The 21,002-nt window shown below is 42.5% G+C and overlaps 1 protein-coding gene across 1 annotated transcript in view; it reads right to left on the bottom strand.

Annotated features, from left to right (window-relative positions):
* The window catches only part of LOC311246461 (uncharacterized protein), a 58,964-nt gene extending 38,238 nt beyond the window's left edge, over positions 1–20,726 (bottom strand). Inside the window, exons 1-6 of the mRNA XM_084336615.1 lie at positions 20,682–20,726; positions 13,407–13,533; positions 10,255–10,377; positions 6,818–6,967; positions 417–635; positions 41–206 (exon numbers count right to left, since the gene is read on the bottom strand). Coding sequence (XP_084192741.1) covers positions 41–206; positions 417–635; positions 6,818–6,967; positions 10,255–10,377; positions 13,407–13,532 — 784 coding nt within the window. The 5' untranslated portion in view covers position 13,533; positions 20,682–20,726. The remainder of the gene's footprint in view (positions 1–40; positions 207–416; positions 636–6,817; positions 6,968–10,254; positions 10,378–13,406; positions 13,534–20,681) is intronic.
* Positions 20,727–21,002: the final 276 nt, after the last annotated feature.

Raw genomic sequence — 21,002 nt, 5'->3', positions numbered from 1 at the left:
CAATAATACAGGGAGAGAGTACAGTGTGTGAGTGGCTCACCGCTCTTGTACAAGTGAAAAGTGGTTAGTTTGACGTGGGCGCCCACAGACACAGGACCCACATCATACAGCGCCACAGCGAGGGCCTGTTCATTGCCTTTCTCAACCTCCTTGTAGCCTTTACACTGGGCAGAATTGTTTGCCTCCTTGTACTGACACTTTTGGTTCTATAGATAAGAGAGAGAGAGGAGGAGAATCGATCATTAGTTTCCATCAAGGCCAACATTGATTACATTTGTGTTTGACTTTTGTGTTTGAATAAACACTACTACCCCTACTACAACCACAAGTAACAACATCAGTAATATAATATGTAACCATTACTACTAATAATATGATCTTAGGGCATAGAGTAACAGTTAAGACACATCCGTTACCATGCCAATGTATGGGTAGGCATCCTCTGAGTCAATGCCTCCGTTCTCTTCCACGTATTTAAAAGCGTTGGTCATGAAGCCGCCTCTGCAGCCCCAGTTCTCAGTGTCGCAGTCCACCAGGTTCTGAGGGCTGAGGTCCACCAGTTGCCCTGTGGTCTTGGCCAGCTGGCCCTCGAGGGCCCCGACAGCGCTGAATGCCCAGCAGGAACCACAGGTGCCCTGTATGTGGGAGAGAGGAAGGATAGAGAGCAAGATTGAGAAAGGTGTCTTCTGTTGTTCCACCACAAGGGGACACTCTTGGACCAAGATTTAAAGGGGACGCTTTTTTTTTATCTGTTGGGAGCCAGATAATATCAGTATTGTGTTATATTGGGAAATAACATTTATTATTAATTGTATTATTATTTTGCTATATTTCACAACATAATTTCATATCGATCAATGTAATTGTGCTTTTAGTAAACCCAACTTAATTGTTAAATGTTTTCATTCATACTGTACGACTCTTCTGTATTCAAATCACCCAAAGCTACCAAGCATATTTTCATCTTTATTTTTTGTAATAGCCTCTTCCTCTCCGTCTACTCCTTATCCAATAGTCCCTGTTTTATGTCCTTGCATATTGTTTCTCTGTGTTCATTTGTTGAATGTAATAATAATAATAATAATAATAATAATAATAATAATAATAATAATAATAATAATAATAATAATAATAATAATAATAATAATAATAACCATGTATAATAATGTATAGTACATTAGTGTACCACACTGCTGTTGTACTGGTACATTACGTGTACCACACTGGTACTTTGTGGTACTGGTTATCTGTAGTGATCGCAGTGGTAGGTTGGGGAAGACAAGGGGGACACACTCTGTCAGTGGAAGAAAATATGCTCAAGCAATAATAATAATAAGCACATGTTATAAAGCTAACCACAGACTGGGTTCTGACTGACTCATTTACATTTAGGAATTTATCTGACGCTTTTATGCAAAGTGACTCACAAATTGTGTACAACAAGTCAGCAGGAAGGGTACAGCGCTGGCAGCAGTATGTGTAGTATTTCTCATCTAGCAATGCCCAGCTTGAGTGCTACACTCTGAGTGCATAGTAGAATAGTAGTCTGACCAGTTTGTTTTGTGATTTTGTAATTTTGTTTTTAGCACCTTTGAGGTGCTTTGGTATCATGAGGTGCAAGCATAGTCGAAGTACCCTTGAATGAGTGCTCCTCAGGGTATTCTTGTTTACCAGAGAGGAGATCCGGTACAAGAATCTAGTTCGTTGGTTGACTTTTTTGATTATATTGGATGCCATTTGGTCACAGGAAAGATTTGCCTCTAGGATGGAACCCAGGTATGTAATTTCATCTTTCCTTGTGACAATATTGTCACCCACTGTAACTGAGAAGCCGTCGGTCCTGCTGAGTTTGTTTTTTTAACCGAAGAGAATGGACTCTGTTTTACCCAGGTGTAATGATAGTTTGTTATCAGCGAGCCAGGTGCAGATTCTGCCGAGTTCCGAGCTGAGGGTTTTTTCAACCTGCAACTTGTTCCTGTCAGAGACCAGCAGAGCTGAGTCATCCGCGAACAGGAACAAGTTGCATCACAAGCTGACGACATGTCATTTGCATAAATTAGGAACAGTAACGGTCCTAGTATGCTTCCTTGTGGAACACCACAGCTCACTGGGAGGGGGGGGGGGGCAGAGTACCGTTTACCTCCACCATCTGTTCTCTCCCCTCCAGGTAGGATTGCATCCAGCTCACTGATAGACTATCAAAACCAATTGCTTTTATCTTGTCAATCAGAGAGTCCATTCTCTTCGGTTCAAATAACAAACTCAGCAAGACCGACGGCTTCTCAGTTACAGTGGGTGACAATATTGTCACAAGGAAAGAAGATATTACCTACCTGGGTTCCATCCTAGAGGCAAATCTTTCCTGTGACAAAATGGCATCCAATGTAATAAAAAAAGTCAACCAACGAACTCGATTCTTGTACCGGATCTCCTCACTGGTAAACAAGAATACCCTGAAGACTCTAGCAGGAGCACTCATTCAAGGGTACTACGACTATGCTTGCACCTCATGGTACCAAAGCACCTCAAAGGCGCTAAAAACAAAATTACAAACATCTCAAAACAAACTGGTCAGACTACTGCTTGACCTTACTCCTAGAACCCACCTCACCCCTGCCCACTTTGACAACCTAGGATGGCTTAGAGTAGACGACAGAGTACAGCAACTTGCAATGGGCCTGGTCTACAAGATACACTACACGACCAAGGTACCCATGTACATGACAAAAAACTTCCCAAAGGTCAGTGAATACCACGATCACAACACCAGAGGGAGCTCCACAAATCATGTTAAACCCAGATTCGGCTCAAACAAGGGACTAAACACGTTTCGCAATTATGCCACATCAATGTGGAACGCCCTACCCAAAGCTGTAAAGGAATGTGAATCACTACCCACTTTCAAAAACACTCTCAAAAAACACCTAAGGGAGACTGCAACTTGAAACTGGCCCCTGTAAATGTCAGAACACAACCCCCTCCAATGTACAGTAAATTACCAAGTATGGTCTTGTCAATAATCCAATGTACAGTTTTGTTTGTACAGTTGTACAGTGTCCCCCACCCACCCCTCCTACCCACCCCCCCCCCCACTCCTACCCAACCCCCCCCCCCCACCCAACCACCTCCAATGTACAGTCCCCCCCCACCCCCACCTACCCAATCCAATGTACAGTTGCTACGTCAAATGTATATACTCTTTTTTTTCTGGACTCTTTTTGTATCACAAACAGTACTGTAATTGCAAATCTGGTATGTCATAAATGTATAGATGTAGCAGTACTGTCTATCTGTATGTCATGTATGTCATATATGTTACGATGAATTGAAAATGGGGGACCCTGATGTAAACAAGACGAAAGTCTTTCTCTGGTCTGCATCCCCTTAACAATTGTATGTATTGAGCTGTACTGTACTGTACCCATTCTGCAATCTGTTAATAAAGTTTTCAATCAATCAATCAATCAATGGAGTGATTGACAGTGTCGAAGGCCTTTTGTAAGTCCAGCATGACTATGCCGCAGTATTTGCCCACGTCCACCTCTTGCTTGTGGTCGTTCAAATAGAGAAGGCATGTGTCAGTGGAGTGGGATGTTCTGAAACCAGATTGGAATTTGTAGATTCGATTTTTTTCCGCAAGGTACTTTTCGACCTGTTCGTATACTATTTTTTCCATGACTTTCGAGATGGAGGTAAGAATAGAAACAGGGCGGTAGTTGCCTGAGTCTAATTTGCTGCCCTTTTTGTACAGGGGGGTTACTCTCGCAATTTTGAAGTCTTTGGGTACGTGTCCCTGTTTTATGGAGAGGTTTATTATGTGTGTGATGACTAGGGTGATGGCGGCTGCTGAGTCTCTGAGGAATTTGGAGGGGATATTGTCATGGCCAGTGGCCTTGTTAGGTTGGAGGGCGCTCAGTTTTTTTTATGTGTACCTCAGCTGTTGTTACCATTTCTAGTTTGAAATCGGATAAGGGGGGGGGGGGGGGGGGGGCTCTCGCTTGCGATCGCTCTCTCTCTCTCTCTCTCTCTCTCTCTCTCTCTCTCTCTCTCTCTCTCTCTCTCTCGTTTACGACATACACAACTTTCGTCTTGTTTACATCAGGGTCCCCCATTTTCAATTCATCATAACATGACATACAGATAGACAGTTCCCCGCTTTGATTGATTAATAGATTGAAAATGTTATGAATTTTTATAATTTTATTAATTATTAATGTCCGCCTTGTTTCGAACGGTTAAGCTTAGGCCCTCTTCGAACTGGTTAAGGTTAGAGTTTGGAATCAGGGCTGGTGGTCTAAAATTTTCAATCAATCAATCAATCAATCAAAGCGGGGAACATAGAACCCGGGGAACATAGACATGCTCCCGTTATTTCAGTGCATAATGTTAAGCCACAACTTGACAAAGCCAGTCCACACACATGTGCACTCCAACAAAGACTTGTCCATGCCACAAGACTTGTCCACGCCACGAAGCCCCGCCTCAAGCCCGTCCACGCCACGAAGCCCCGCCCAGACATTGGGCTCTGTGGCTCTGCAGATATACCCTACTCAGGCAACCAACCAGGCACTTACACGCAGACAAAGAGCCTCAACAGATCAGCTAATCTAATCTGCTAAAACTCCATGTCTGTTATATTAGATATGACACATTTATAGGACTACATTATGAATTTCCAGCTGAGTATAGAGTGGATTCCAAAGTTCTTGAAATAAGTGACCCTGGTTGTGCTTTTCAAGCGTTATATTTTCTAAGGGAAGAAACTGAGATATTTGTTCTATGAACATATTGAATGTTGGTGAAATTTCATTTTTCCATAGAAGAAGTATACATTTCTTTGCAAAATATGTTATGTATACCAACAGTCTGCATTTATTTTGGTCTAAGTGGCAGTTTGTTATATTATTTAATAGATAGACACATGGTGATAACTCAAATTCCAGCTCCATGACAGATTTCGTGTGAATCTTGTTCCAGAAATGCTTCAATTTGCTACATTGCCAGAACATATGCAGAAATGTTCCTTCTTTGATTTTACATCTTGGGCAATTTGGTGAGTTTTCTTTCCCAGATTTTGTGCATTTTTACAGGAGTATGGTAGAATTTATTCATACATTTGAAATGACTTTCTTTGATCTTATTGCTTGTAAAAGGAAAGAAAGTTGGATCACAGATGTCTTGCCAATTGTTTTCTTCAAATTTTGTTGCCAGGTCCGTCTCCCAGCACCTTAATAGAGCTGGGAAGACTGTTTGGCATTCATTAGTTAGAATTTCATATAGTTCACTGATTTTACCTTTAATTGTGAATGAGGTAGTTAGTTTTTCTTCCAATTCTGTCATTTCAAAGCTTAACTTGTTTTCTTTAGTAAGTGAACTTAAAGTGAAAATAAAAAGATTTAAAATGAACAAAATAATAATCCTACTACGCAGCAAAAAAGAAAGAAAAGAAATTATACATTTGAAAGAATTCAGGTTATAGCCAACATGCAATAATATAATATGATTGGTACAATGGGACAGAAATTTGTTTTATATAGCTACTGTATAACCTGCATTCTTTCAAATATATCATTAATCAATAGAACAGATATTGGAATACACTATGTAGCCTACATGTCTAATGAATGAACAGTAGGCTTATATTATTCTAATTACTTGTCTGAGCCATGTGAGCGGGGTTTAAATACTCCGGCAGGAGAGGGTTTACATTACAACTATGCATCTGTGATGCTGCCCCCCCCCCCCCTTCATATGCAATGCTGGACAATGTGGGACGGACCTCCACGAGCAGTATTTGGAATGGCGATCAGATAATTGGATTATTTTTTTTGCATTACATCAGAGACCAGGTAAGGACTCTATATATCCAATCTTGCGTTGATCTGATATTTCTTTCTACCGCGATCGAAGCTGTGTGTGTGGACTGTGTGTGGCTTTTTACCATTGGCTGCGGTGGGGGAGGGGGGCGTGCAGCCATTTCATGTATGCACGAGGAAGGATAATAATGATAATCTAGCGTTGATTTCAGGAAGATTCGATAATCAGGCGAAAAATGACAACGTGATAAGTGTATTCCACTAAAACGCTATTATCGCGTCTTTTCCTGGGATTACTAAGAATCACCAAAACTATATATACGGAAATGTACGGATGAAAAAACAATCTGTTTGTGCATGTTGACTGGAAGCAACTCACTGACAATCGACGGGTGTATTAGACCCATAGCTATAATATAAGATATATTTAAATTTCGCAGTCTCCCCATTGATTAAAGCGATGGCGTTCTAGCGCCCCCTGGCGCCCCGACCCCTGGCGCTGATTGAGTTAACGGGATAGTAGTTATTTATTTATTTTTTAACCCTAGACCCATCTTACTTACCAATGATGATGTTGATCTGTAGAGTCATCTCAGCACAATCCATATTGTTCCTCACACTCATGTCTGTACAAGCTGAGTGAAGACAACTGAAATCTACTGTGGATCTGCACTGTGGAGTAGATTTCAATTACCATCAGTCAGCTTGTACAGAAAGGAGATGGACCCCATTGATGTTGCATTGGTTTGTGGGTAACTAGCTGGAGCTAGTATGATCAACAACATGATTGGTAAATAGGAAATAGGGTTCCAAAATTCTGAACAGAAAGAAGCATTTCATACAAAGTATTCTGTATTTCTGTATGACAACTAATAAAGAAACTCGAACTACCCCATTAATGTTAACACTGACTCAACCCTTGTTCCTGCTTTGGAGGGAATCTGACTTCATTATATATGTTGTATTTTCTTCTTATTGTCCTTTGCCCTTTGCCCTCTGACCTGATTCTTGACCGGGGTCACCATGCCCTTCTTGCGGTAGTCGACGGTCTTGGGCAGCTTCTCCAGCTTGTCGTAGGATACGGTATAACTCCTGTCTCTGTTGATGGGTACCTGGAGGCCGGTCATCTTCTCAACCACCTCCTCTGATGTCTGGGAGAGAGACAGAGAGAGCGAGGGAGAGAGAGAGAGAGAGAGAGAGAGAGAGAGAGAGAGAGAGAGAGAGAGAGAGAGAGAGAGAGAGAGAGAGGAGAAGGGGATAGAGTATGAGCAGTGAATTGAGAGGGTTAAAGAGATGATGCAGACGTGAGACACAGATGAGAGAGAAAGATGGAGAAATTGAGTTGAGAGATAGCAGGATTAAGAGAAAATAGATGATATGGCTCGTTAGGTAGCTGGTTAATTTTTAGCATTTCACACCTGGCACCACCTTCAGTGGTCAAGACAACTTGACCAGTGGACCGTTGGAGTTATTCATTAGTAATCATTTAAAAAGGGAAATTAAAGCCAAGCATTTGCATATCACAAGAAACCTCTAATACACATAATAACATACACGAGTGTGTGAGAAGCTAAGAAACGCAGATAGACCATCTGCTAACCTTCTTTAATTTCACCTGTAGTCAAAATGAAAATGGATCCTTCTTTTGCTCGCCACCTAGACGTGAAATTGGTGGGTTATTCGGAATACTTCATCTCACACAGACTCCATAAACTAATAAATTGGAACAAAAATGTATAAATGGAAGCTAAACAAGCAAGTTTTATATATACCACCTAGTTTTGATATGTGATCTCTGCTACACAGACCTGGGTCTCTGCCTTCTCATGCAACAACAACCATCAGTCACGACCTGAGCTGACGTGTGTCACTGACTGGACTTGATTTAATGGTCAGCAGCCCAATGCACAGGGAATTGTTGCTAGAACAGTGTTTTCATGTGTGAGTTAAAAGATACAGATGGTAGCAGACAGTGTGCATCCGCTAAAAGCCACAACTTGAAAGCTTTTTGAGTGAAACCCTATTGCCGGCACTTGCCCCTTGGGATGCGTGATGACACATACAGAAGTGTTACCATGGTGATCCATGAATTTTACCATGACTATATAACATATGTAATCATTCATAAAATAGCTGGCACCAAGGTAAAACTGAAATGACCATCAACCATCAAACCTTTCATGTCACCACCTACAAGCCTCTCTATAAGCCATGGGAGAGAGTCCTCAGCTAGTCTATGTTTGACGCTCAGACTGAGGGCGCTTTCACATATAGTTTGGTGCATTCTTCATTTGGTTCGGTTTGCTTTCACACTGCAATTTGTCAAGTGCACCAAACTTTCTGAACAATGTCACGAGATCGAAAAGGGCGCTCGTCTATTGCATATATAGAATCCCAAAAACAGGCTTCGGGGACAGCTCTACAGCGCACATACACAACACACACCACATTATTCTGCGAAGCAGCCCAGCGCACCACACACATACACCACATTATTCTGCGAAGCAGCCCAGCGCACACCAGTGCATGTGAGCGGATCGGAGCGTGAGCGGCGCGGGGCGCGGAGCGGCCGGTTTTGACGTGAGCGAGGAGTGGGTTTTAAAATGAGTCGGCGCGACGTCCGGAGCGAGAGTTCTCCTCCGCTCCAATCCACTCCAGGCCGCTCACAGTGGTTTAACACTGATGTAATATATACATGCAGTACAATGCCAAAGCAACAGATGGCGATGTACAAACATGAAGGCCATTTTCAACCAATGAGAAGGGTGAACCTGTGATAGGCTAGCCTGTTCAGGCTTTGTCACTGTAGAGACGCCCACACTCACTCCAGGTAGAAAAAGTATCGACGCCATTGTTGTTGACGTTAGCTTACATGCTAACGTTAATGGCAGCGACCATAGCATTGTGGCTCGGCTAGCCTATCATCGCTTAATAGAACTAGTGAATGGATAAACAACGTTATTTAACATTGCAGAATGGCTACAATTACAATGCGGCTCAATACAAACAATTGTTAAGGGGCCCAGGGGGTGTAGACTGTTGTAGTTTGAGCTAATTTACACCATGCTCCAAAAAAAAAAAAAAAAACTGCTGAGCGATCTGGCGCGGGGAGTGGGGAGCGCTCGATTCAAGGTGAGCGGGGAGCGAGCGGAGAGCGACTTGGGGGCGGGGTCAACATGAGCGATTAGCGGAGCGGACCAAGCTTTAAAGAGCGAAGAGCGGATTTCTCGGCCGCGCCGATCCGCTCACGTGGCCTGGCGCACACACATACACCACATTATTCTGCAAAGCAGCCCAGGGCACACACATACACCACATTATTCTGCAAAGCAGCCCAGCGCACACACATACACCACATTATTCTGCAAAGCAGCCCAGCGCACACACATACACCACATTATTCTGCAAAGCAGCCCAGCGCACACACACATCACACACACACACACACCACATTATTCTGCGAAGCAGCCCAGCACGCACACATCACACACACACACCACATTATTCTGCGAAGCAGCCCAGCCCAGCGCACACACATACACACACACGCACGCGCACACAGCATACTCCGCTGACAGCAGGGACTCTCTCTCTCTGTTTCACAGTGAAGTAGAGCAGGCGGGACAGCGCAGCAGTGTTTGTTTTGTTTCCTTCTCACCAAGATGCACAGTTTATCGGGTCACTTCCTATTTGGTCTTGCGTTTGGTCCGATGAGCATTCACACCACAAAAGTATGCACCAGGGTTCACTTGTTGGAACCAAACCGAGACCTACGTTTTCAGGCGGACCAGAGTTCGCTTTTTTGGTCCGCATTCACAGTCACCAGCCCAAACCAAGCGGACTATCCGAGGAAACGAACTCTGGTCCGTCTGGTCTGGACCAAATAGCTCTGGTGTGAAAGCGACCTGAGGGTCCAGTCATAGGCGGCAGGTGAGATTCATATTTGGGTATAGGCAATATGCGCGCAAAATGTTTCCTGAGCCCCACTCATTTAATATATAGTGCAAATTAAGTGTTCAAATGAAGGCATCCAATAATAGATTAACCATTGTTAACTCTGACTCTCATCATGTCCTCTTACACTTAGAGCAAGCCCTTGTATGCCAAGATAAAGCAACAGCGGGCGGAGATTCGGAACGCAGAATTTTGCTTTACTCGGCCTGCAGGATCAGGATGATCATGTGAATGATGTGATTGGCTACATTATTTAACCTAAGCCTATGCGTGATTGGTTACTGCCTGTACCTGGAATGTTAAACGCCGCCACCTAGCCGATTGACACCTTTGTCGTTGACACCTTGGCCAGCGGGCTGCAGCACAAGACACACACAATAGCCAGCAGCCTGCGCACATATACATTTCAAGATTCCCAGCACAACGATCTGGGTAGGCCTAGCCTACCCTGGCCTTATATACCCGCCGCCTATGGTCCACTCACCATGTCTCCCAGGTGGTTCATGCCCAGCTCGTAGGAGTGCATGCCCAGTGCCGCTTCCTGGTTGTGAACCTCAATAATGAGTGTGTTCTTCTCCCAGATGGCTCTTCGGATCCCCTCCTCATCCTGACACACAAACACATGAATCCTTCAGGACCAAGAACCACATAAGTCTGTTCTTGTTCTGATCTCATTATTACATCAATACTGTAGGCCTACGTACGTGCGAGCAGGGATGCAGTGGTGGGTGGACGGGGTACCACGCCGTCCTAGTAGTTCGCTGAGCAGAAGTATGCGCAATCGCGCACGGATTTACACGCGCGCGCACACACAAATGCGTTCACAATTGTCACTGGACTCGTCGCGCCGTGCGCAAAGTACCCGGTGGCCGGCACAGTCTATCACCTAGACTTTGCATAATAATAGGATACCGATAGCATAACAAAGTTGGTGGGGGTTTGCTTGAGCTGTGGAACCTCTCACTATGTGACAATGGTCCCGACTGGAAGGATCAAGGATGAGGCATTAAGTTGTGCTTCAGAAGGAAACTGTCCTTCTGTAAACTAAGTTACATTGTTAATTTAGTTTGTATTTACTTTTCTAGTTTAAGTTCATTCAATTAAAGAAATTGTAACTACAATTACATTTAAAACATTGTTTGTTTTTCAACCATATCTGTTGACAATATAATTTCTTTATATATTGAAGGCTACATCTTGCTACCTTTTTCAGCTTCTCTATTTCAAGGCAATATTTACAAAAACTAAACTAAAACTAGTAATTTCCTATACAAACATGTTTCCTACTATTTATTCTGCATAATAATAATCTGTTCTGTGCGCATGCGTGCACGTGGCGTACGGGCAGTTCCCATATTACGACTGCACCACTGCATGCAAGTGTCATGTGCAAGATTGTGTACTTTCTGCTGATGCATAACGTGAGCACTTCGGTGTGTTTTGATTGACTATGGAAGTACACTTCTGTTCAAGATACTTCAAAACAGACTTAAAGGTTAATGCATCAAGGGTTGATTGCTCATACAGTCATACAGATTATGTACTTTTACTTTTGATGCATAATAAGTACATTTACTTATCAACATATCCTCATTGAAATGGTTATGGTTTCAATAACAAACGCTAACAATAATAAGATCGAAGTGAGTGAAAGGGAATACAGCAAAATATGAGGAAAAACCCTTACCAGAGCAAGCAGAGGCTTGCAAAAATAGATGGATTTTCATTCTCATATCTTATATATTCTCGCTTATCAATGACTTGTTTTGTTTACATCAGGGTGAACGCTGTTGCATTCGCAAATATGAGAGCTCTGTCAATTGATAAGCGACGGCCATATTAGACACATAGCCATAATTTAAGATATAGTTTATGCATTCGCAAATATGAGAGCTCTATCATTGAAGTGGGTGGTGGCAGCGTAACAGCATTCACCCTGATGTAAAGTAGCGATTTTTTATTGGTTTGTCATGACAAACGAATTACATAATCCAACATATGTGTAAAGAAACAACATATTCCAGTTAACGGTATATTTTTTTAATGATTCATTACGGTATAAATTAGGTTAACTGGAGCTGCGTATTGCTGGCTCTCATATTTGCGAATGCAACAGCGTTCACCCTGATGTAAACAAAACAAGTCATTGATAAGCGACGGCCATATTAGACACATAGCCATAATTTAAGATATAGTTTATGTATTCGCAAATATGAGAGCTCTGTCATTGAAGGGGCTTGTCGCGGCTCATGCGCGGGCGTAAGCGATAACTGGCGGCGATAAGGGGGGCGTGCTGCTAGCATAGGGTCACGTGGGCTTAGTGGCCAATCAGAGGAACCCGGAAACCGAACAGCGTTGTAGAAGGCATAGACGACGCCTGGCGTCTTTCCTGGATTATCGCTGCTGTGTGTTTTAATAAAGACACATCCTTAGCTACCTATCTCCGTCTCTCCTTGTCTCCTCCACCATTGGACTCACTACTCACCCCCATACGTAACAGGCCAAGGCTTTACAACTTAATAAAGAGATTGAATACTATGGGATAGAAACTAAATTAAATATAGCACAATAGAATAATATAGCACTATTATTCTATTGTGCTATATTTAATTTAGTTTCTATCCCATTTAATAGTATTCAATCTCTTTATTCTGTTGTAAAGCCTATGATTTCATAATTATATTATATTCTAGTGAAGGAGAGGAGTTATCTTTCATTTAATAATAATAATAATAATAATAATAATAATAATAATAATAATAATAATAATAATAATAATAATAATAATAATAATAATAATAATAATAATAATAATAATAATAATAATAATAATAATAATAATAATAATAATAATAATAATAATAATAATAATAATAATAATAATAATAATAATAACTTCATAATAATCATGATGTTGCATTACTGTTGATCAGCACGCCTATCAGAAATAAATGTTTACTGTATTGATCATCTCAAAACCAAGCATTTGGTTGGAAGACTATCTCCATGTGGCTTTATATTTCTCGAACAAGTTAGATACTGTTAATAAGATCTATTTTCTTTAGTATTCCGTTCATTTCGTATTGTATTTAGTTTACTTTGTAATGTATAGAGCTTGCTTAATTTGTGTAATGAACGGAATGTTTATGGTGTGTCATCGCGCCACTTAGCGATAGGCCTATATATCTCCGCATGTGGCTTTATATTTGTTGAACAAATTAGATTCTGTTTATAAGAGCTATAATGCCAAAGCCCACAACGTTAAATAACAATATTTAAATAATAAATACGATTGCATGGGATCTCTGGGTGGCTGCTCAATATCATCCTTGATTTGATATTCTCCTTCGAAATGTTCTTTCACTGTCAAGCCTGCATAATTACTGCTGCCATGATCACCTGTGAAGAGGCTCATTTACATAGAAAGGGGACATGTTCCGACCATAAACTCATTTAAATATACGCCAATTGCACGGACACAATGCTGACGGAACGCATGAGCAACCTCATTTCACCTGCTGCGCGTCTTTTGAGAGCGATATGCACCGCGGCTTTGCGTCGGAAAAAGCCGTGCAAACCCTTTGAGGATCCCGCCCATAGTAGGCCGTATAGAAATACAGACAGTCATAAACTAACCAGGCCGTTGTATTCTTTTGTGTGGGTGATCTTCCATTGCTCCCAGTGGGCGTCTAGGGTGGCTTCGTCTAGAGGCTGGGCCAGAGCTGAGGCCGCGAGCAACAGCACACAAACACACAGGAGCATTCTGGAACAAAGAGAGACAACTTATAGCTGAATAACCTTAAAATGAAATGGGTACATAATATGTGCATGTGATTGTCAGATGTATTGTGTTGGGTCGTATTGCTTTCAAACTGACAGCGGTGTTTAAGCATGAACAGCTGCATTGCATTCAAAGTACAACAATACAGGCTATCATCTAATACCATGGTGAATTCCTGGGGCCATTCAATGGAATTGTCTTTAAATGGTAGCCTATTACAGTCTATGCAAATAATTATGGTAACTTTATGTAATTAATATAGGGTACTGTCAAACCATCAGCTGCCTTTTATAGAAAGTCATATCCATATCCACATCACATTAAATTTGCATAGCTGCAGAACCCTTGAGTTGGCTGACAATAACTCCTTGAAGCCAGTAGCCTAGAGTTGGTCAAAACATTTCCGCCTGTCTCTTAGCAATAAACAAATGGATGACGAACAACTTCCAAACGACAAAACTGAAATCCTAGTCGGTCCTATAACAAAAAGATAAATGTTACAGAGCAATATGGGGCAACTTACTCCTTGGATCAAACCCGAAGTTACAAGTCTTGATGGCTTGATGCCATTAAAAAAACTACTCAAAACCCACCTCTTCAACTCTGCCTTTAACCCCTAATTTACCACTTTGTATGTTGTGTCTGCCCAGCTATGTTTGTTACTTTTGTTTGTTTTTCCCCCCTATGTAAAGCGACCTTGGGTCTTTTGAAAGGCGCTATATAAAACGAAGTTATTATTATTATTATTATTATTATTATTATTATTATTATTATTATTATTATTATTATTATTATTATTATTATTATTATTATTATTATTATTATTATTATTATTATTATTATTATTATTATATACTTAGACCTAAGCTTTAAATCACACATCAACAAGGTGACAAAAACATCATTCTTCCACCATCAGCTAAGGTACCGTAGGTACGGCCATGAATGAATGAATGAATGAAAACTTTATTTAACAGATTGCTGAATGGGTACAATACAGTACGGCTCAATACACACAATTGTTAAGGGGATGCAGACCTGAGAAAAGACGTTTGTCTTGTTTCCATCAGGGTCCCCCATTTTCAATTCATATAGACATTTATGACATACACAACATACATGACATTTATGGCATAGGGACATATAGGTATTTAGTACTGATACATTTGTGACATAAACGGTATTTAAGCATTACATCACACGCAGGAGTGGTTTGTGACCAATAAACCATGCCTAGGGGTGGTTGTTAGGCCCGAGGCGCAGCCGAGGGTCGTTAGACCCCCCTAGGCATGGTTTATTGGTCACAAATCACGACTGCACGTGGTGTAAAGCTTTTATACAACTGCCAGATTCATCCAACCTTATTTCTATACAATAAACACACATTAATCGAAGATTTATTGAAAAAACCATCCGCCAGAAAAAGTAGTTCCCACAACTCCATGTGGAAGCAGCTTGAAGTGCATCCAACCAAACTAACACATCCAACTGTGTATTATTGGAATGATTGAGAGAAGTTGCCTCATGTGGAAGCAGCTTGAAGTGCATCCAACCAACTAACACATCCAACTGTGTATTATTGGAATGATTGATTGAAAATTTTATTACCAGATGCAGAATGGGTACAATACAGTACGGCTCAATACACACAATTGTTAAGGGAATGCATAGGAAAAAAACGTTTTCTTCGCCCTATTTTTTTATTTATTTCTTTTAGCCTAAACTTAACCAGTTGGAAACCAGGGGTACAGTAATAAAATTAGCAATCAACCAATCAATCAATTCAATAGACCATGCTCACTTAAAACAGCGCTGCTTCTCTCTCAGTCTGACTCCCCCGCTGTGCCAGACAGGAGTGTGTGTGTGTGTGTGTGCGTGTGTGTGTGTGTGTGTGTGTGTCACAGTGTGTGTGTGCGTGTGTGTGTGTATGTGTGTGTGTGTGTGTGTGTGTGTGTGTGTGTGTATGTGTGTGTGTGTGTTTGTGGGTACGCCAGCGTCGACTCGGACAGTGAGAGAGAACGCTGCAGTCAGTAGCAAGAAGGAAGTAGAAATTTAAATCAATCAATTAATCTATCAATCAATCCGCGATTTTTCTTTTGTTCTAGATTTAGTCAAGACCCATCAATTACATCATCCAACATTGTTTAAAATACTAACACGTTCCCCTTGACAGAATCGCTTTATATTTAGTCGTTATGACGCTATCAACATATCCATTTGTTAAAGATTATTGTCCGCCATCTTGTTTTTTCCGACGGAGTGATCCGGCGGAGTGATGTGATTCGGTGGTGGGCGGGTCCTGGGACCAGGAGCGTGGATTATGAAGGATACATACGTGTAAATGGACTGTTTCAGCCAATCAGAATAGAGAAATTTGCATGCCGTTGTATAATCAAATATACACTACTGTTACCCTTAGATCCTGACAGAGTATATACATATGATGGGGAGGGGACTGTACATTAGGAGGGGGTGGGTGGGTGGGTGGGAGAGAAATATACATACGGCGGGGAGGGAATATATACATGCGGTGGGGAGGAGACTGTCTATTAGGAGGTGGTGGGGGTTTTGGGCATTTACAGTGGCCAGTTTCGAATTGCAGCCTCCCGTAGGTGCTCTTTAAGAGCGGTTTTGAATGTGGGTAGGGATTCACATTCCTTTACAGCTTTGGGTAGGGTGTTCCACATTGATGTGGCATAATTGCGAAACGTGTTTAGTCCCTTGTTTGAGCCGAATCTGGGTTTAACATGATTTGTTGAGCTTCCTCTGGTGTAGTGGTTGTGGTATTCACTGACCTTTGGGAAGTATTTTGACATGTACATGGGTACCTTAGTCGTATAGTGTATCTTGTAGACCAGGCCCATTGCAAGTTGCTGTACTCTGTCGTCTACTCTAAGCCATCCTAGGTTGTCAAAGTGGGCAGGGGTGAGGTGGGTTCTGGGGGTAAGGTCAAGTACCGTGACGTCAGTAGAGTCACTCCAAGCAGTGCTGGGAAGCACAGAATGGAGTGTACTCCGTGATAACACAGCCAATATTAACGAATACACCGAAACGGTGATTGACTATGTCTGTACTCAGGTAGAAGTAATAATCCCCACCACCAAAATTAATATCTACCCAAATCAAAAGCCCTGGGTAGACAAATCCGTCCGTGAGGCTCTGAAAGTGCGCACATCAGCATACAACACCGGGCTGGTGACAGGCAACATGGAAGAACACAAGATGGCAAGATACAACGTCAGGAGAGCAGTAATAGAGGCAAAACGGCGTTACAGGGATAAAGTTGAACTTCAGTTTGAACAGGCTGACTCTAGAGGCATGTGGCAGGGCCTCAGAACAATGACAGACTACAAAGGAACCCCCCTCAAACTGAACAGTGACATCTCCTTAGCAAATGATCTCAACTCCTTCTATGCGAGGTTTGAGGCTGTGAATAACAACACCAGCCTACAAACCACGGCAATGGGGGGGGGGGGGTCTGCTGATGGAGACTCAGTGTTCAGGGTAACAGAGCATGAGGTGAGACGGATCTTTAAAAAAGTGGATATCAGGAAGGCAGCAGGACCGGACGGCATCCCCGGCCGCGTCCTAAAAGTCTGTGCCGACCAACTGGCCCCGGTTTTCACTGACATCTTCAACCTGTCCTTGGAACAGGCCGTCATCCCCACCTGTCTGAAGAAGTCCACCATCATCCCTGTACCCAAAAAATCTACGCCCGCTTGCCTCAACGACTACCGCCCTGTAGCCCTCACCTCCATAGCCATGAAGTGCTTTGAGAAGCTAGTGAAGGGCTACATCTGTTCCTCCCTCCCCATCAACCTGGACCCTCTGCAATTTGCATATCGCCCCAACAGGTCCACGGAGGACGCCATAGCCCATGTGCTGCACACAGCAGCATCACATCTGGACAAGAGGAAGGGGAACTATGTGAGAATGCTGTTCATCGACTACAGCTCAGCATTCAATACCATAGTCCCCTCCAAACTCATAGCCAAGCTCAGGGACCTGGGCTTGAACTATGACCTGTGCCAGTGGGTCCTGGACTTCCTGACGGGCAGACCCCAGGTGGTAAGAGCAGGCAACTGCACCTCCTCATCCATCACGCTCAACATAGGGGCCCCCCAGGGCTGTGTTCTGAGCCCCCTCCTCTACTCCCTGTACACACATGACTGCGTAGCACAGCGGAACAACAACACCATCATCAAATTTGCTGATGACACAGTAGTGGTGGGCCTGATCTCTGCCAACGACGAAAGGGCCTACCTGGAAGAGGTAGAGAACCTGTCACAGTGGTGTCAGGAGAACTGCCTCTCCCTGAACGTCAGCAAAACAAAAGAGATGATTGTGGACTTCAGGAGGTCGGGGGTCAAGGACTACAGCCCCCTCAGCATCGACGGGGCACCAGTTGAGAGAGTGAACAGTTTCAAGTACCTCGGAGCCCACATATCCGAGGACTTGTCATGGACCACACACATTGACAGTGTTGTGAAGAAGGCACGACAACGCCTCTACTTCCTCAGGCGCCTAAGGAAGTTCCAAGTCAGCCAGAAGATCCTTAGGAACTTCTACTCATGTACAATAGAGAGCATCCTGACCGGCAACATCACCTCCTGGTTTGGGAATAGCACTGCACAAGACCGTAGCAGACTACAAAGAGTGACACGTTCAGCCGAACGCACAATTAGAGGGGGGCTTCCCACCCTCCAGAACATTTACAACAAGCGGTGCAAGGGGAAGGCTAAGAGAATTATTAAGGACTCGAGCCACCCGAACAACTGCCTCTTTGAACTGCTGCCGTCAGGCAAGCGATACCGGAGTCTTATGGCGAGCACAGAAAGACTCAGAAGGAGCTTCTATCCCCAGGCCATCAGGCTGCTAAACGAACAATAATCACTAAACGAACAATAATCACTATGCAACAACCATCAAATGCACACAGCACACACACCCACACGCACACACACACTCACTCAAACAAACAACACACTGCAGCACCCACTCTCCACACTTAGATCACACAAACACACTTACACTTTATATTTATTGATAAAGGATTTGCACTACAACTCGTACACCTACTGTGAATTGTACCTAAACTGCACTATATAGTATTGTATATTAGTACACTGCACAGTATTGTATATTGTATGGTAACTACGTCTACGAACATTGTACATATGTCTAAACTGAACACTGTGACCTCTTTTTTTTTCTTCTAATTTTTACTATGTTTTTATTTCATACTTATCTTGTCATGCACAGTCTCTGGAGCGCAACAGTAAGAAGCATTTTGTACAAAAGTATTCTGTACTTCTGTATGACAACTATTAAAGAAACTTGAAACTTGAAACTTGAAGTAGTAGTCTGACCAGTTTGTTTAGTGATGTTTGTAATTTTGTTTTAAGCGCCTTTGAGGTGCTTTGGTACCATGAGGTCCCCGCATAGTCGTAGTACCCTTGAATGAGTGCTCCTGCCAGAGTCTTCAGGGTATTCTTGTTTACCAGAGAGGAGATCCGGTACAAGAATCTAGTTCGTTGGTTGACTTTTTTTTATTACATTGGATGCCATTTTGTCTCAGGAAAGATTTGCCTCTAGGATGGAACCCAATAGGTAATTTCGTCTTTCCTTGTGACAATATTGTCACCCACTGCAACTGAGAAGCCGTCGGTCTTGCTGAGTTTGTTATTTGAACCGAAGAGAATGGACTCTGTTTTGCCCATGTGTAATGATAGTTTGTTATCAGCGAGCCATATGCAGATTTTGCCTAGTTCCGAGCTGAGGGTTTTTTCAACCTGCAACTTGTTCTTGTCAGAGACCAGCAGGGCTGAGTCGTCCGCAAACAGGAACAAGTTGCAGTCACAGGCTGACGACATGTCATTTGCATAAATTAGGAAGAGTAGCGGTCCTAGTATGCTTCCTTGTGGAACACCACAGCTCACTGTGAGGGGGGGGGGATAGAGTACCGTTTACCTCTACCATCTGTTCTCTCCCCTCCAGGTAGGATTGCATCCAGCTCACTTTCAATCTCATTTTCAAAAGGACGCTGAAAAACGGATCCATTCGACTTGACTACTGTAATGCGTCCTCACCGGCCTCCCAAAAACAAAACACAGACCGACTCCAACTCATTAAAAACTCTGCAGCTAGGCTACTAACTAGAAGAGGAGAGACCACACCAGTCCAGTATTAGCTACCATGCACTGGCTTCCAGTAACATTTAGAATTGATTTCAAGGTCCTCCTCCTTATATACAAAGCACTAAATGGAACAGGACCAAGCTACATTGCAAATTATCTAGTAAACTATGTGCCTTCTAGAATATTACGATAATCTACTACTGGTCTATTAAAGGTTCCCAACCACAGCCTAAAGAAAATCGGGGACGCAGCCTTCACAAACCCGTCTACCTATGGACATTAGGGAAGCTAGATCTCTAAATATTTTTTTAAATAAGCTAAAAACGTACCTCTTCACCTTAGCCTTTTAATACACGCCGCTGCTGATTGTACTGTAGATTGCACTATTTTACTCTGTCCATTCTATTTTACTCTTGAACTGTGTGTCAAGCAGGAAGAAAGACTGTCAGGTTTTAAAACTGTGTGGGGGACCCAGGCCTAGAACTGAGAGGGAGGAACTGCGCCCTGAGAGGGAGGTTTGCCCTGCGAGGGGGGTTCGAAGGGTCACAAGTGGGTATCAAACAGGAAGGAAGACTGTCAGGTTTTAAAATGTGGAAGGTAAAGACGGTTTTAAACTGTTAAACAGTCATTCAGAGCTATTGTATTGCACTACACTATTGCATAATTTTACTCTGTCTATTCTATTCTACTATTTTATTGCACTGCACTATTGCACTATTTTACTCTGTCTATATTCTATTTTACTCTTTTTATTATTGTCTATTTTAAAACTGCAATAGAATCAAACCATAAACAAGATGGCCTATTAGGATGTTAGATCTTAATGTGAAAAACAATGTGATTTTATATGTCTGCACTTTATGTGCTTTATGTCTTTTTGCTGCTGTGAGCTGCAATTCTTGTATGAAAGGTACTAATACAAATACAGTTTATTATTATTAAAAGTTAAACTAAATGCCTTAGAAATGAAGAACCAAAATGAGTTTAGCCTACCTTAGTCCAGGAGATGGAGAGGATTTGTGCCTGGTGGAAAGTCTTTCTGAGGCTTTTGCAGTTGAACTAGGTGGTGTGTGAGCCCTTATATGCTTGAACTTTGAGGAAATAGCTATAGGTTTGAGAGGGGACATCCTGCAGACTGGGCCTATCAGTAAACCAGCTGAAATCTGCTGGTTCCTAATTTATGCAAATTACATGTCGTCAGCTTGTGACTGCAACTTGTTCCTGTTTGCGGACGACTCAGCCCTGGCTTAGAGTAGACGACAGAGTACAGCAACTTGGAATGGGCCTGGTCTACAAGATTGACACTACACGACC

This window comes from Notolepis coatsorum, assembly GCF_963971535.1.
Source record: "Notolepis coatsorum genome assembly, chromosome: 19".
NCBI classification, from domain to species: domain Eukaryota; kingdom Metazoa; phylum Chordata; class Actinopteri; order Aulopiformes; family Paralepididae; genus Notolepis; species Notolepis coatsorum.
Note: the sequence above shows the minus strand (reverse complement) of the source record. Positions and strands in the feature narration are given on the sequence as shown.